Genomic DNA, 16,677 nt, shown 5'->3' on the forward strand with positions numbered 1-16,677 from the left:
TTGTGCCCATAATCGACGGTGTACCAACGAGTAGTCCAACTCAAGGTACCTGGCCAGTTGTGCCTGGAGCGCAAGGCCAGGTGCACTTGAGTATTCATTATTCTTCAAGGCTCTTATGATTTGTTTCTGTGAGTGGAAACACTTGAAACAAGCTCGTACCAAGAATTTCAATTGACCGGCTCTATGCCAGGTGAAAATATTTTGCTTGAGCAGAACTTGTTACATTAGTTTGATGGAAAGAGTGGATCTGGAAAGACTCTCTAGATGAATTCTGTGCCTGAGCGGTCAGGTGTTATGTATTGTTGGCTTGAATCGTCTCCCGCACCGCATCAAAAATCATCCGCGTCGCGTTGCCAGGAGCTCCATCGGCTTTGCGAGCTCCGCAATCTATCTTGTTTCAGTGACTGTCATCCACTAAGACTTCCACGGCGCTTGGATAAATCCTCCTCGGTTCGACATAATAACCCAATTTGGTCCTCGAAGCGGATGAAGTGAAGATGGACGACCCAGCATCCCGGATCCCAGGGCAATTGGTGAGTGCGCTCCGAGAAGCTTCATATGCGCTGTGACGCGCTTCAAGCACGTTTGTCCTAGGAACGTGGGAATTCCAGTCTTTCTCAAGCTGACATTGCCTCACTATGATCTAGCTGCCCCATATGCACCTGGTATCGCGCAATCGCTATCCAAACATGCACATGATGCCGACCGAAACGGCGTTGGAATACCTTTTGAGTGCGCCTCGGACCTGTCAAACGCAACCGATGCAATGGACTTTCCTTGATGGGCCCCAGGACGGTACCGTGATGTTGACGTGGCAGCCACTCAATCATCTTGGTAACAACTTCGCAAGCGACGGGTACATTTGGGCTGACGTCGAGCAAGCCTTCACCTTTGAAGCCCGAGGATATGTACGGGACAGATCCATTCAAATATTGGCCATCCATCACATACACCAAAGCTAATTCGCGCTATTTCAGACAGTCGAGATGTTCATCCACCGCAGCGGCTACCACCCACCTAATGAAAATCTAGCCACCCACTCTCGCAAACGGTATCGCATTGTTTCCTCCAAAGTTCCGAATGCGCCCGCGCCAGACCCCTCACTATGGATCGTTCATTATTCCCGGGCACCACAGCAAGACCATATCCCCGCCAATCGTATTCCCATTACACCTCAGGTCCAGAATGTCATGGGACAGCGACGCTTTTTACAGAGTCAGGGCCAACTGGCCCATAAGGACTTCCTCCTCCATGACCGCAACAGTTGGCCCACGGTTCGATTCCCCCCTCAGATGCCGCCTCAAGGTTTTGCGCAACCACAACCTGGCCCACCCTATCCCAGTACGCAGCCAGGCCGACCTGGCTTCTATCCGGCTCAAGCACACCCAGCTGCAGCACCACCAGCGCCAGCTCAGGGGAAAGCACCACGCGCAGCGCGTGCTCCATCAGCGGCAATGGCAGCGGTAGCGGCAGATTTCGCACTTGAGGATGAAGATGTGTCCAGTGGTGATGCGATGGATTTCTTGACGCCCCGGGAGATTAGCAAAATGCGATACGTGCAGCACCACGAATGGATGGAGGAGATTTTTGGGTCTCATTACGCCATCTCCCAGATCACTCCGGTTTCTCTCGGTCTCGGTCGCAAGGGTGAGCTGGAGTCGCTGACGACAGGGTTCTTCGATGCGCCGGCAGGCGGGGAGGGTCAGGAAGGGCAAGCACCCGACGCAACGAAGCTGGAACCCGCCAAGGCAGAGGAATTTGCAGACCGCGTGGCCAAGAAGGTTGCAGATATGACCGCAGAGATTGAGAAGCTCAAGAAACAGCACGCCCGACGAATGGAGCGTTTCAATCGCAGCTCGCTGTTCAAGGATGCCGAGATTCGGCTTCGTGCCGCCGCTGCCGATCCTTCGGTGACTGGCTCGGAGGTCTGGCGCTTGGAGGGTCGAATCATCATTCCTAATGAAGATGGCGAAACGCCCCAATTGGACTACGTGGAGGAGAAGGCCAAGTTCAAGGTTGATGATGTTGTCCGGGACGTGGAGCAGACTTGGAAGAAGCAGATCGTGCCCATGCCAAAGGTCTCTTGTGTCGAGAAGGGTGGCCTGCTTGAAAAGATTGAGCCCGAGCAGAAAATGGAGCCCGAGTCGTTCGCCAATGACATGGCTGTCGATCAAACTGGCTCTCACCCGACGGACCAGTTTGGCCCATCTACTGCGGCAAGCAACACAGTTCCTCCAGTACCACCGGCCCCTCAGGCGTCTAAAGACGTTGAAATGGACATGGGGAACCAAGCGGGCGGCGGTGGGACGACTGCAGAAAGTGGTGATTGGGTCATGGTGAATAAGGAGAACAAGGATGCCAATACAACCCCGGGCGCTACCGTTGGCGAAAGTGGCATCGAGAGTGCCAACTTTGACGATTTCACCAACATCGACAGTGCGGGAGACGCTCTTGCAGCGTATACCGAACAGAATGATGGGCTCGATTTACCAGATATGGATAACTCTGCGTTTGGCGACGCGTTCCATGCCTCCGACAACGAGCATTCGCATCACCCTGACACAGATGAGATGTCCTAGGAACGAACATGACAGTCCAACCCCAATCTGTTGGCGTTCTGATCGTTCTCTAGGTCATATTTCATCCTGCTTTGTTTTTTGTCATTAGCTTCTTCTTTGCGACATTCCCTGGCAGGTTGGCCAGGCTATTTCAAATGGATGTATTGTTCTTCCGGGGGCGTTTGCTGGTGTATTGGTGTTGAATTATTTTGGATTTGCTCCGAAGGGTGCCATTCAACTGACGGAGACAATCTATTATCGGACAGACAGGTGGAATGCACTCAATCCCTGCAAAGTGGAGCGCTCCACCAACTGCTATATCATCGTGAACATGAAAATGCCGGTCACCAAACATTTGAAATCAGGATACGCGTAGTGAGCACCCTTGTGGCAGTTTCTTCCATTGTCGAGTCTGTGGGCACCAAAAAAAGCGAACTGTCCTTGTCCACCCTGGTCACACGGGCAAAATTTTAGATTGGCAGGACTCGCCAGACCTGACACGCGGGCTAGCTTGCCGTAACCTTGGGGAAGGCCGGCAATTACTTCATTTCATCTAATAAACTAACTGTACGTGCCGACTTCGGTGGAGAATGGCGATCCGGGCTGAGGACCCAGTGATCTGTGATCCCTGCACTGGGCCACGAGCTTAACTTCGAGACTCTCTCGCTTCATCGAGATTTGATGGAACCAGTCGGGTTCTTCTCAGGGTCTCGTCCATGCATTCAACGGGGAGAATGATTCGATCATACAGTCGAGAGACGAACCCAGCATCCGCCCCTCCCCGTCATGACGTCACACAGCCACCGGGACTGCACTTCCCGCAAGTGCGCGCGGCCAGCAGCACTTGGGAGTTGAGATCATCGTCATATATGTACGGGAAGGTGCCAGCTCACTTGACTAGCTGCGGAGATTGCGAGGGAATTCTCTTCACTCAGTTTATTCTCGTCCAGGGTCTAACTGAATTCATCTATCCTCAACCCTAATATCCAATCCAATCACGGGAAACAACAGTGCCCTGGGCCTTGACATTCGACGCCCGTCCGCCAACATGTGAGTGAGAAGCTGATGGTCCACCGCGTGATTTTGGATCTCTGCAATCATCCTCACTCAAAGCATGCTGATTTCTGTCTCAAGGAACCGCAACATGTCGATCCGATCTCGTAAGGAGAATAACAGCGGTCGCCATCGCTTCACCATGTCTACTTTTCGAGGCATGCAACAGCCCGAGCTGAGCAAGAAGCTGAGCCGGCTGATAAAGAGCGAGAACTCGGCGATCAGCGCCCACGAGTCGGCCGGACGAGAGCGTGCGGCTATCGCCACCGCACTCTCGGATTGGGGCGAGTCAACTGGCGACGAAGCCATCTCGGACATTTCGGACAAGCTGGGCGTGATGCTGGCGGAGATTGGAGAGCAAGAGGATATCTTCGCGCAGAACCTGGAGGACTCTCGCGGCGTACTGAAGCAGATCCGCAACATGGAGGCATCGGTGCAGCCGTCGCGCGATCAGCGTCAGAAAATCACTGACGAGATTGCGAAACTGAAGTACAAAGATCCCACCAACACACGCCTCGTCACCCTGGAGCACGAGCTTGTACGCGCCGAGGCGCAGAACTTGGTCGCCGAAGCACAGCTGTCTAACACTGTATGTGAGCGATAATCGGAAGACCACCGATTGATAGTGCTAACAAGAAGACACTGTCTGCCAGACTCGCACCAAGCTCAAGGAAGCCTATGATATTCACACTGCCGCCGTCATTGAGCGCGCGGAGAAGCAGATTCTGCTCGCTCGCCATGCTCGCCGCCTGCTCACTCTGATTGACGACAGTCCCGTGGTCCCCGGTGACACCCGTCCCGCGTATGACAGCGAAGAGGCTGCCCGCCAGGTTCTCGAGGATGCAGAGAATGATTTGCGCTCGTGGGAGCCAAGCGTGGAGCCGATCGGTAGTTTCGCTGAGGATGCCGCCCGCACGGGCAACGACAGTTTGTCAAACGAAACCGAGCAAGACGTCGAGAGTGTTGCCACTGGACGTAGCGGTGTCAAGGTTGGCAATGCTGTCCCCTCGTCGTCAAAGCAGCTCGAGGAACCCGCCGAGTAGAATGTCGAAGCGCTTTGGGCTGCACCGCTCGCTTGCCCTTTTTTTGGAATCTGTTTCTGAGGAATTATTTTTATATCTCACGGCCACATCATTTCGAGTATTGTCTAATTATGTTAATGAGAGAGATGTATGTTGTGCTGGCCGCAAGGTCTCGTTGCTCGGAAGGAAACAGAATGGCCGACCAGTGCAAGACATGAGATTCCCAGCTACCTCTCTTTTACTAGACAGTATACACGACATAGCCATGGCTGCGCACTTTTGATACCGTAGCGACCAACATAAGGTCTGAAGTGAAATTCGTCGGAGAGCATAAGAGGCCAAGACCGCGGAAGCCAAAGAACCTACTATCACGTGACATCAGGCGCCAGTAGTGACGCGGAAGTTCCATAGCTCCAACGGAGCTGCCGTCCGTCGTCAACTTCATCGTCGAAACAGTACAGACATCCCTTCGCCATCCATTCTTTTTGTTCATCTCACAGCTTCGAATCACCTGGTTATCTCACATTTCGCATCATGGACAAGCTTGTCGCGCAATATTCGCGCCCATCCCACCAGAATGAGTTCTACACGGAGGAAGAGCAACACGATCTCACGGGGAGCCTCCCTCCGCTTTCCTTGAAGTTCGCTCTTCCTCCTGTCGCTAATGTGAGTCTCTGCGTCCGTTCAGAATGCTGTACTTTCAACGTTCAGATCTTCATGAACTGGAATATATTCGATGCCTATATGAAGCTCGGGTGCGCTCTAGTAGTCCTGTGGAGCGAGCGGACCCTTTGCCTGATCATAGATGTCTCGTCTGTCGGGCTTTTGAGCTCTTGCTAATTTGGGTTTCAACATCTTCCAGCCATCTGCCTTCCTCCGTGCCATGACCGATGACCACTCCAACCCCAGCTGTCCGATCAAGCTCGCCCACGGAACAACAACCCTGGCATTCCGATTCCAGGGCGGCATCGTACGCCTCCTATCTCCCCTGCTCCCCAAATAACGGGGCTCAATTGCTAATGGGGGGAAAACTTGTCCGATCAGATTGTGTGCACCGATTCTCGAGCGACGGCTGGTAACTGGATTGCCAGTCAGACAGTCAAGAAAGTGATTCCGGTTTCGCGATTGAGCCGGGGAGAGGACAAGCCCTCAAAGGATCCCACTCCTGGACTTCTGGGAACGATGGCTGGTGGTGCGGCGGTAAGTATCTTGTCCCAAATTGATTTGCTTCGGCTCGATTGAGTTCAAGGTATACTGAACACCTGGATTGCTAGGATTGCCAATACTGGTTGCGTTATCTGAGCCAACAGTGTACTCTGCACGGTAAGGAGACGAATGCTTGATCCCTACTTGGGGAGCGTGGAAGTGGATTCTAAAGACGTATTGTGCAGAAATCCGACACAAGCGCCGAATCACGGTGGCGGCGGCCTCCAAGATTCTTGCCAATCTGACCTACGCTTACAAGGGCTATGGTCTCAGTATGGGAACGATGCTCGCTGGTGTATGTATTTGACGTCAGAGCCATTTCAAATCCATGAGATCTGGATGACTAACCCAGGTGAATCTCTTGCAGGTTACACCCCAAGAAGGACCTGCCCTTTACTATATCGACTCAGACGGTACTCGCCTTGCGGGCAACCTGTTCTGCGTTGGTTCGGGTCAGACATTCGCCTATGGTGTGTTGGACGCGAACTACCGCTATGACCTCAGCGAGAAGGAGGCTCTGGACCTGGGTCGCCGTGCCATTCTCGCTGCTATGCACCGTGACGCATACTCTGGTGGCTTCATTAACTGCTACCATGTCACAGAGGCTGGCTGGGTGCACCACGGATTCGACGATATGAACCCTATCTTCTGGAAGACGAAGCTCGAGAGTGGCGAGTTCTCCAATGTCACGTCGGAGTTGTAAGGGACGACTGGTGACTAGGATGTATTATTGGTCGTCATGTTAGGAATGAACACTTTGGCTCTTTGATGGCCGTTGCATCTGCTCTTGACTCGTAGGGAATAGACCGAAGCTGCAAACGCCTCATTTTCCCACTGCGCAAGTTACCTATATTCACGGCTCAATTGGTTTGTCGAGCCGAGGTGCGACGAAATCGAATACTTTCGGTAGTTTGGTTCGATGCCCGGCACCACCTGTACCAGCACAGGAGAGAATTGTTCTGTCCCGTATCTTCCGTGGTTCCACAACTTCGACTGGATTTGAAGACTAAAATGACTCAACTGCTCCAACATGGCGGACGACGGCCAGAGCCTGAATCTGTTCACCTAGTCATACACAACACATCATTTCACTGGTTGGAAGGTCTTGAATAAACGTGCCCGGACGCCGCAGGGTTGGGGCTGGTCTATTTGCCACCATATTCGCCGGGCCTGAGCCCAATCAAAGAGTTTTCTTTTTTTCTCTTTTTTTTCTGAGCTCAAGGCGTTCATTCAGGGCAAGTGGGATTCCTACGAGAAAGAATCCCGGTCGGAGCGAGGATTGGACACTTTTCTTGAATGGTGTGTCAATGTGGTCAGTGTGAAAGAAGAGAGTGCCAGAGGCCACATTCGACATACGGGTATGAACATAGAGGATTTAGATACTTGAACCCCCTTCCTGACCCTATTGAGTTGAAAGAGCGGGCCTCTAAGAAATTCAGTATTGGCCCTACTGTCGAGCGAGATTTCTGGAAAAAAGAGCGTGCTACAATGGATATATCACGAGGCCCTTGTAGGTGGTATCTCTCTCTGTGAAGATTTTAGTGTCTAATTGCTTGAAGGGTCAAGTGCCAAGGAGTACGTATCGAGTCTTGGTTGGCGCGAGGTGGATTGGATCAAAAATTACGCCGTTCCAAAGCCAGCCGACGATATCATGTTGAGCTCTCCAGCCCAAAATGACCCCCGTGCACAAATACCTGAGCGTTGCCCCCAACCTCATGGACATTGATCCCCTCCTTAGTCGCTCCACCCTATGGTATGGCGACCTTCACTCGTCCAACGTTTTCGTTGATGATAACCGTATCACTGCAGTTATTGATTGGCAGGGCTCGTGGGCCGGTCCACTTCTCCTTCAAGCGCAACCATCCTCATTGTTGAACTATCAAGGCAGCATCCTTCTTAATCATCCGGACAATTTCGACGACCTTGATTCCGAGCAACAAATCCAAATCAAGCGACAAATCTTCAAATTGACACTTTTCCAGCTTTACCTGATGGAGACAGAACAACGGAATCCTTTTCTTGCGAAAGCGTTCCATTTGGACCAAGGAAAAACAAGACGTCTCGCCGTCGAATTGGCTGGGAATACATGGGACGATGAAATTGTCTCCTTCCGGGAGGCTCTCATCAACATTGAAAAGTATGACTGCAGGTCTTCTAATACCGACAAAAAAGCTGACCGTATAAATAGGCACTGGCAAGCGATGGGGTTCCAAGGTAAATGCCCCTATTACTTTACGGAGAAAGAGTTAAAGAGACACGCTGTAGATGCAGAAGGTTGGAATGAAGTTGAAGACTTTTTCGATCGTATCGAGGACCTTGTGAAGAGGGATGGCTGGACCTATCCGGAAACGTTCGGTGCTGCCTTTGATTTCTTCTGCGACCTCCGAAAATTAGGTCTTGAGCGCATGAAAGGCCGAGAAAGAGAGAATTTTGACAAACAGACCAGTTGGGCGAGAGGTCATAACTGAGGCTCTAGACCGACCAGGCTGGCTCTTGATCCAGAGAATGCCTTTAAAGCGACATGGCCTGTATTTAGTGCTACAGTAGCACCTCGCCTTTCTTATTAGAGACAGAAGTGCTCTCTCAGGCCACTATAACATCATATAAAGATATCACCTCTTATATTTACCCACCACAACACAAGCTCCTGATGTAGCTTATAAAACGATATAAGAACCTGAAACAAGACTCCGATCATGCCCCAGCTATAAGTTGATGCACCGTATATTAGTAATGTAAGACTTGGTCACTTAGTGAACTGATCGCTGATAGTTTCTATGCAGATAATTATCACACGGTCCGCAACTACGCAAGGACCGACCTTGCCTATTACAGTCGCTTATTTCTCAGTTCCCAGTAACGAAGCCACCAAGAACGGACTGTGCACCATCTCCCTCCTTTGTTTAAGCTATATGCTTTATTGCGTCCGAAATCCTAGATCGAAATGTTTGTCTATCCATTACCAGTCGACGCAAACCCTTTTGTTTGCTCCTTTTTCGTGACGAGTGCAGCAGCAACAGAAGCCTCAGAGAAGGCTACTTATTTCCACGGAGAACGACTGACTTAGACCCACCATCAAGGCAAGAACTCGATGATCGCCTTTCCTGGCAATAGAGATCTACGCGCTTCCTATCCTTCGGCACTTGGAGGCGGGCTGTACAGCGATGCAAACAACTAGAGAGTCACAAGGAAATGAATCTTGTTGTGATTGCCGTGTGGGCACGGGGTTTGGCAGGCGTATATAGTGCAGAGGAAGCTGCATTCAGGCTTGGAAGTTCTGATACGGGCCTGGATAAGAACAGAAAGCTACGGCACCATCGCGACGAATACCCCCTTGAAGGCGGTATTGCGGCCGAGGAATATCGTATTCTTGCCGTCTTCGGGGGGTAGAGGGCTCGAGTATAATGTCGTCTTTGAATACCCTTTTTATCGGATAATAACAACGATTCCAATTGCACTCTTCCTTGGACGGAGATCAAACAATGCACTGGAGGATATCGAAGATGAAGTATACAGTCATTTGGGAGTTCGTGAAGACATGAAGCAAGATGAACTTGTGAAGGTATTCACCGGAAGTCAACAGTTTTTTCCGACTTTGCGGCACAAGTACCTACAGATATGTCGAGGCGAAAAACCTTCCCCATCATCGAATCATGTCTATCACCCATCAAGCATCAAGGACGATGGCATACCTAAAGTCGTACGACTTTTGAACAGATTCAGAATTTGCTTGAGAATGCATCACTAAATTGAAATGGAATTTCTTCTGTTGCTGACTTGAGGAAATCAGTGTAACTTTGACCGTTTGTAATTAATGAGTTTGATATTGCTACTTACGATACACAATTCTTTTTCGCTATGAGCAATCCTGATCTCGCACTCTTTTGCAACGGGTTTGGAGTCGTTTCTTGCCTTAATCTACATGCTTTAAGTTGAGACGACAAACGAGGCGGTGCATGGGTATTCCTGGAACAGTAATATCGCATATTAATTAGCTCTTGTAGACATTGACTACTTCTGGAAGATCATGATTGAACATTCTCGTGACTCAATTTATTTCACCTTGATAATATGTAAAATTGGTCCTACTAATATCGGAAGCCAATGAGTGATCTCATCACCAATCGGCACTAGCATCATTGGTCTAGTGGTAGAATTCGTCGTTGCCATCGACGAGGCCCGTGTTCGATTCACGGATGATGCATATCTTTTTGTCATGTTTCCGTCTCCCTCATAAACCAACTCCCTTGTGGGTCTTCCCAAGCGTTGCTTTTTCTTTCTTTCTTTTTTTGAGGAATCGTAAAGAGCGCATCAAAATTGACAGCGGAATATTTTCTTTTTGTTTTTCGCCCTCGCTTTGCGGGTACCTACTGCCTGAACTTACATGCTGACTTGAGAAGCTCCAAGACTGGTCCCATGCCCGCTCGGATTCAAGGTTAACCCTGCCCGTTACGTTTTCCATGCAGGTGTCCGGGACCTCTATCTACCGATGGAATCGGGCCTACACCCCAGTATGTATATATCTGGTTTGATGGGCGTACCTTCGCAAGGTACTGGTACCTACCTAGGTACCGTAGACGGTTGCTTATTACATCGCGGTGATGATTTGATAGCTTTCGCTGTACCCAGAGATACGGAGATCTACTTTTAGAGCAGTGAAGTTTACCGATTTTCAGGCATTATTATGTGGATGGGCAATCTGGAGAGCGTCGGACGGATCGACGGCTTGTAAATCTCATCATTGATCAACGCAGGCTCATTTACTGACCACTAATCCCCTAATCCAGTATAAAGTACCATGAGCCACACCACTCTGACACATGTGATTCAACCACGTCTCAGCTTGGCCCTGTTGTTTTTTTTCATGCCCATTCCACTCCATCTTGTTGCATTCTCCCGCTTCATATGTGCATACCTCCCTCCCAAACTTGCCTGACCTCCAAGTCACGCGACCACTTATCAACTACGGCCACGCTTGACTCCTGCAATTTGCTTTTCGGGCGTTGCTCGAGGCCCCGGGTGATCTATATCCATCTCGTCAGGTTCAATCTTGATGCGAGCCCCAGCACCACCGGCCTGGGGAGTAAGTCGCGCCGACTTCTGGTACATTGGCTGTTGATCAAGAGAGTGTCGTGACTCGTAGAAATCGTCCTGCTGTGTGCGCGGAAGGCCATCCTGTCTGCGGTCCTGAGAGAATTGATCCTGTGGGGGGAAGAACTGTCCTGTCGGGGCACCATGTGGCTGTTGACCATGATAGTAGTAGTCATCGGCTCTATGTGTCATGGCTGGATGACCTTGGCCATGGCCCGGATGCTGAGACGGAGTCTGAGATTGGTGACCATTTTTGCCATGGTAATATGGCTCTGGGGGTGGGTAGTGTGCTAGGGGAGGTTGATGCTGGATTGGTGGCATGGGCTGCCGAGGGACGGGTGGATGGTGGGGGTATTGTTGTTGTTGTTGCTGCTGTGATAGTGGTAGTGGTGGTGGCGGCGGTTGATGTTGGCTGTGGTGGTGCTGCGGATAGTACTCTTGGGAGTGGTACTGAGGCGGCGGATGGGAATGAGGATGAGATTGAGGTTGAGGTTGAGAATGATTGTAAAGGGCCGAGTGCTGAGCAGAGGCGCGACGCTCCTCAGGCCCTCCTTGGTTGTGGTGATGGGTGCGGCCCGAACCCGTTCCACGCTCTCGACTTGGATATGGTTCGCCGGGTCGAGAGTGGGAGGTGGAGTGAGAATGGTGCGAGGTGCCTGGCTTTTTGGTGTATTTCGGAGGGAAGACAGACTTGTGATCCGGACCGGAGAGCTCAATCGGCTGATTCGGATCAATCGTCTGGTCTAGCGGCGACTCCTTGGAGGTGTAGCGCGATGACTCCAGCGAGAGTGTGGAAGCTTGAGTGGCGGGCGACTTGGTGCCGACACTGGAATGGGATAAGGCGGGACTGTTCTTTGAATTTGAGGAAGCCATGATGGACTAAACTGTTGCTGGCCTTTTGCCGATAACTGTCGGCACGGCCCTTGATCTGCTGTCTGGCTTTTCTTTGTTTTCTTTCTTCTTTTTTTTTCACTTTCGAGGGGGATGCAGTGGAGAGAGGGGAAGCGATGGTCTGGATGAAGTGGGGTATGAGTGGGAAGGACAGAAGATGAGGATGTTGATGAGAAAAGGAACGGAGACTAGCTGGACGTGGACGTGGAAGTACTTTGATCACCTGCAGGGTGTCCTCAGGTACTTGGGTCGGGTAATCAAATAGGAAGACGAGTTCTCCGTCTTAATGTCGACCGTCGACTGTCAACTGGTCGAGAGGTGCAGTTGGGTGAGGGATGGTGAGTGGGGCGAAGACGGCGAGGTCCACGCACGTCAGCGGACATGACGCATGTGGATATATGATGCTCTGCGGCACCGAGCACGAAGGTATTCCATTCTTTTCATGAAGATCGAAAAGTGATCGCCCACGGGCTGAAGGCGCGTGGATTTCACGATTTATAAACAGGACCCTCCGACGTAGGGAGGCCTCGAGGCGGCTATCTCTCGGTGGGTGAGATACACCCGCCTGCAGATTGGTGGCATCGTCTTGAGTCTGCCCTGGGTTCATCCTTAATGCAGGGATGTCCAGGCTCGACAGTACGGACTGGTCACCGAGGCAGGTAAATCACCCGAGGTGCATACGAGTATGGATAGACGAAAAAAAAATATCAAGGCGCAATGGATTAGACATCAACAAACACAAAGGATCAGGCAGACGCTCCACCTATGATATAGAAAATAAACACAGGAAACATTGAGAGGGAAAACAAGGCATATTAACATCCAAAGATATTTTTAGACTCCACCGATGAAACAACGAACAGTAAATCCCAAAGAATACACATATATTGCCAGAACCAAAAAAAGATCGAGGTCCGACGAGAGTCGCTCACGACAGAGGCGAACCTTAGTTCTCAATCTTGAACTTCATGCGGATACCCATTGCCGCCAACTCGACATCGAGGAAGCGCAGTACGCCAGGCACAGCAACCACAGTGACATTGTCACCACCGACGTAGCGCTGGCCATCTCCATCTTCCCAGGCTTCCGCACGCGAGTCTTCAAAGGTGGCCGAACGGGCACAGCGACGGCAGCGCACAATGCCGTTCGTACCACCCAGAGCGCCCACGGTTGTAGCTGCGCCACCCAAGTTCTGATTGGGGGCCACCTTGGCCGCTGCTGCCGCCGCACCGGGGTTGACGGCGGCACGGCGGGAGGCGCCAGAACCTGAGACCGCGACTTGCGTGGAGAGGAAAGAACCACAGTCACGGCAGATCCAGGCATGCTGGGAGTCCGAGCAGTTCATCAGACGATCCTGCAAAAGGAAGGCAGCACCGTGGGCAATGAGCGAGTCGCGCTCCATCTCTCCCACACGGATACCACCACCCTTGGCACGACCCTTGACGGGCTGACCGGTCAGGGCGTTGACGGGACCCGTCGTGCGCACCTGGAACTTGTCGTTGACCATGTGACGCAGACGCTGGTAGTACACAACACCCATGTAGATATCAGCAGCAAACTCGCGACCCGTGATGCCACTGTACAAAGGCTCGTTGCCATAATAGTTGTACCCAGCCTTGAGCAGTTGGTGGCCGAAGTAGTCGGTTGCAGTGTTCTCTTCGGAGAATTGGAATGGCGTGCAATCCTGGGGGTGGCCGTGAAGTGCACCGGCCTTACCGGCCATAGATTCGATCATCTGAGCGATAGTCATACCTACAAGAGATTAGTCAGACCACATCAATCTGAGCACAAACAGTGGGGGAGATCCAAGAGGACCTCGGTCGCTCCTCCCCCTCCACTTTGAGAGTAGATCGTCACTTACGAGAAGGGAAAGCGTGAGGGTTGATAATCAGATCAGGCTGCATGCCGCTTTCCGAGAAGGGCATATCAACAGCGGGCCAGAGTTGTGAGCAAACACCCTTCTGACCGTGACGGGAGGAGAATTTGTCACCAATGACGGGCTTACGTGGGATGCGGTACTTCACACTGAGCGATTGAGCGGGCTCATTGCCGTTTTCCGAACCCATGATCCGGATGCTCTCGATGAATCCGGCTTCGGCGTCCTTGTACTTGATGAAGTGGGTAATTCCGTCCACATTGACAAACGAGTCGGTGGCTGCGTCGTAGCGGACGTTGTGATAGGCAGCAATTTTGTCCCCTTCCTTCACACGCACACCGACGTGAGGCATACCATCACTATCAATCAGGGCCTTGACCTCCGCGCGAACCTCGTCACCAGGCGCGAATCCAAAGAGCTTCGTCACCTCGCGTCGCGATTTGCTGCGCCGCGAGTCACGCTCGGCCAGACTGTGCACCTTGGTCTTGTAGATGGTTCCGTGTCCGAAGCCACGCTCGTGTGAGGATTTGTTGATGATCATGGCGTCGTCCATGTCGTAGCCAGTGTAGGAGATGATGGCCACAATCGCGTTCGTACCGTTGGGGAAGTTATCCAACCCATAGGCGTTGTACAGAGGGGGCCGCACGACGGGAGTCTGACCGGTTTGCAAGCGATACAGCTTGTTGTCTGTGCGGTAGTTGATAGATGTGCCGGGGGTACCCATGGTCTGCTTGCTCATCTGACACTGGTACATGTTACGGGGCGACTGGTTGTAGTCGGAGAAGGGAGTCATGTTGGCCACAATTGAGAGGATGTTGGTCGGCGTGTATTCAATGTGGGTCGACAATCCCGCAATCAAGTCGGACTCCAAACAGGCAATCTCCATGAATGGTTGCTCAAAGGGACCCACAAAGTCCATTCCCTCGTTGGCAAGATACTTCACCGGGCGGTACATACGAGCAGCCTGTGAGAACATGTAGATACCAGGGTACTGACCACCGTTCGAGTTGGGAACATATCCGATCTCAAGCCCACGGGGGATACCATTCAACCCGGAGACCTTCCAGTATCGCAGAGTGTCGTGGATCTGCTTGGCCTGCTTCGGTGAGCAGAACCCGATGATGCGACCATCCAATTGAATGACCACGCTGTCATCGATAGCAACGGAGGACTCGGCTCTGACACCCAGCTGAACAAGAATTTTGGGGAGGTGTGAGACGTCGAGGTTGTCCGTGGCAATGAGACACTTGTGAGCCAGGTGGTTGAGCAGACCACAGGGAGAACCATCGGGAGTGTGAACGGGGCAAAGGAAGCCCCAACTCTCGGGAAGCAGCTTACGCACCGTCGTGGTCTTGAGCTGCGCGAAGAAACTACCACGATGGATCATGCGGAAGTGACTGATGAAACGATAGAAGTTGATCTTTTCGGCAATGACGGTGTAACCAGACGTCTGCTGCAAGTCAAGACCGGTAGGAGACACCAGGTTACCAGTGGAGAGGAAATACTCCAGAGCATTACCAATGTTCTCGTTGGACCGCTTGACGATCTTCGCCAGGAACTCGCGCTCGAACGCAGGATCCGAGAACTTGGCACCGCCATTGCGAATCGACCAGTCACGGGCAATGGGACCAAATGAGCGCAGCCACTCTTCAATACGCTCTTTGAGAATCATGCCATAGAGGAAGCCACCCAGCAGAATTTCCTGGTTGGAGACTGCATCGGGATTGTCGGGAGCACAGTCACCGGCCACCAAGGCGTACAGTTTCCGGATCATGAAGATGATCATCTTGAATTTGTCGTAATCCTGGGTCTCGGTGACATTGTGGTTGCCCAAGTGGGGCAGAACAACCTTGCGAAGGAATTCCGTACCCACATCCTCGTCCGACATGTCGGCTGGCACGCCAAGGACGGGTCGGAAACACTTGCCCAGATGAGCCCGGCAATCGTATCGACTGTGCTTGTTGTAGGCTTGATAAGTTCGCAGCAAAAGCTCGACACGATCAGTGACGAATGTGTTCTTCATGCCCTTGGAAGTGGCACTGCCGACAAGAGTTTCGAAGATCTCACGGTCATTGGTCTCTACCAACGCCTTGAGAATCATCATGACGGGGACGAGGAATTCGTTTTTACGCCAGGAGAAGCGGAAAGTGACGTTGCCATCGGAGAGGTAGTGCAGGACGTTCGTTTGCGAGGTCTGATCTGGTCGAACGGATCGTATTTGCACACCGAACTTGGTATAAGTGTGACCACGTTTGACAAATGAGCCACGGACGATGGACATGGGGTAGTTGCGCTTGCCGACGATCAACATTCGGATCAGCTTCTCGTTACCGTTGACAATGAAATATCCACCCAGCTCCTCCGACTCTTCCTTGTATGTGACAAGATCTTGCGGGGATGCGTTCTCGAGATGACAGCGGTTCGTGCGCATCATGATAGGGACCTGACCCAACTCGCGCACGGATTCGATCCAGTCGCCATTGTTGATTTGGTACTCGAGACGTGCACGAAGCTTCCCACGATAGGTCGAATGCCGCTCGCGGCACTCCGAAGGGTAAATGTTCCGGTTCTTGTGGCTAAACTTGTTGGTGGGTGGGAGGGTGGGCTTGTCGAGGAAGATCTCGGTGACCCGCACATTCAGACGGTTGCGCTTAGGCGCTCTACGGCCTTCGGCAATACGGGCCTTCTTTTGTTCGGGAGTCTCAATTTCTCCATCCAGGAATGATTTTGTGCCGATATCCTTCAATCCTTCCTCCAGAATCTTGCTTCCACCGAAAAGTTGGTTGAACGAGTCGATATGCGGCTTGATGGACTCGGCCAATGTCGGATAGGCGGTATGGTCCTTGGGCGGATTTTTGAAAAGGTTCTCACGCCGCAAAGTGTCGTATTCAACCGACCAATTGGTGTCCGTAGGCGCGGGTGCCATGGCTGCGAGCTTGGGAAGATTGCCCAGCTTGAGAGGGAAGAAATGTGACTGAAA

The 16,677-nt window shown here is 51.8% G+C and overlaps 6 protein-coding genes and 1 non-coding gene across 7 annotated transcripts; 5 read left to right on the forward strand and 2 right to left on the reverse strand.

The window, feature by feature from the left end:
* Positions 1 to 497: 497 nt before the first annotated feature.
* On the forward strand, positions 498 to 2,579 carry POX_d05785 (uncharacterized protein; the record flags this gene model as incomplete). Its single annotated transcript, XM_050114622.1, has 3 exons — positions 498 to 533; positions 648 to 908; positions 978 to 2,579. The coding sequence occupies 3 exons, from the start codon at positions 498 to 500 to the stop codon at positions 2,577 to 2,579; spliced, it is 1,899 nt and encodes a 632-aa protein (XP_049969573.1).
* A 1,123-nt stretch (positions 2,580 to 3,702) lies between these two features.
* On the forward strand, positions 3,703 to 4,654 carry POX_d05786 (Sphingolipid long chain base-responsive protein LSP1; the record flags this gene model as incomplete). The annotated part of the gene is made up of 2 exons (XM_050114623.1): positions 3,703 to 4,200; positions 4,265 to 4,654. The coding sequence occupies 2 exons, from the start codon at positions 3,703 to 3,705 to the stop codon at positions 4,652 to 4,654; spliced, it is 888 nt and encodes a 295-aa protein (XP_049969574.1).
* Positions 4,655 to 5,167: 513 nt separating this feature from the next.
* On the forward strand, positions 5,168 to 6,542 carry POX_d05787 (Proteasome subunit beta type-5; the record flags this gene model as incomplete). Its single annotated transcript, XM_050114624.1, has 6 exons — positions 5,168 to 5,299; positions 5,496 to 5,603; positions 5,678 to 5,833; positions 5,908 to 5,956; positions 6,025 to 6,134; positions 6,207 to 6,542. 6 exons carry the CDS (start codon positions 5,168 to 5,170, stop codon positions 6,540 to 6,542), a joined length of 891 nt encoding a protein of 296 aa, XP_049969575.1.
* A 970-nt stretch (positions 6,543 to 7,512) lies between these two features.
* On the forward strand, positions 7,513 to 8,307 carry POX_d05788 (uncharacterized protein; the record flags this gene model as incomplete). The annotated part of the gene is made up of 2 exons (XM_050114625.1): positions 7,513 to 7,976; positions 8,028 to 8,307. 2 exons carry the CDS (start codon positions 7,513 to 7,515, stop codon positions 8,305 to 8,307), a joined length of 744 nt encoding a protein of 247 aa, XP_049969576.1.
* A 1,665-nt stretch (positions 8,308 to 9,972) lies between these two features.
* POX_tR099 lies at positions 9,973 to 10,043 on the forward strand. Its single transcript has one exon. It is a non-coding gene; the product is annotated as a tRNA-Gly (tRNA).
* A 755-nt stretch (positions 10,044 to 10,798) lies between these two features.
* POX_d05789 (uncharacterized protein) lies at positions 10,799 to 11,803 on the reverse strand (the record flags this gene model as incomplete). Its single annotated transcript, XM_050114626.1, has 1 exon — positions 10,799 to 11,803. One exon carries the CDS (start codon positions 11,801 to 11,803, stop codon positions 10,799 to 10,801), a length of 1,005 nt encoding a protein of 334 aa, XP_049969577.1.
* Positions 11,804 to 12,767: 964 nt separating this feature from the next.
* Positions 12,768 to 16,623, reverse strand: POX_d05790 (DNA-directed RNA polymerase I subunit RPA2; the record flags this gene model as incomplete). The annotated part of the gene is made up of 2 exons (XM_050114627.1): positions 12,768 to 13,573; positions 13,683 to 16,623. 2 exons carry the CDS (start codon positions 16,621 to 16,623, stop codon positions 12,768 to 12,770), a joined length of 3,747 nt encoding a protein of 1,248 aa, XP_049969578.1.
* Positions 16,624 to 16,677: the final 54 nt, after the last annotated feature.

This window comes from Penicillium oxalicum, chromosome IV (assembly GCF_001723175.1).
Source record: "Penicillium oxalicum strain HP7-1 chromosome IV, whole genome shotgun sequence".
In the NCBI taxonomy this organism is placed as follows: domain Eukaryota; kingdom Fungi; phylum Ascomycota; class Eurotiomycetes; order Eurotiales; family Aspergillaceae; genus Penicillium; species Penicillium oxalicum.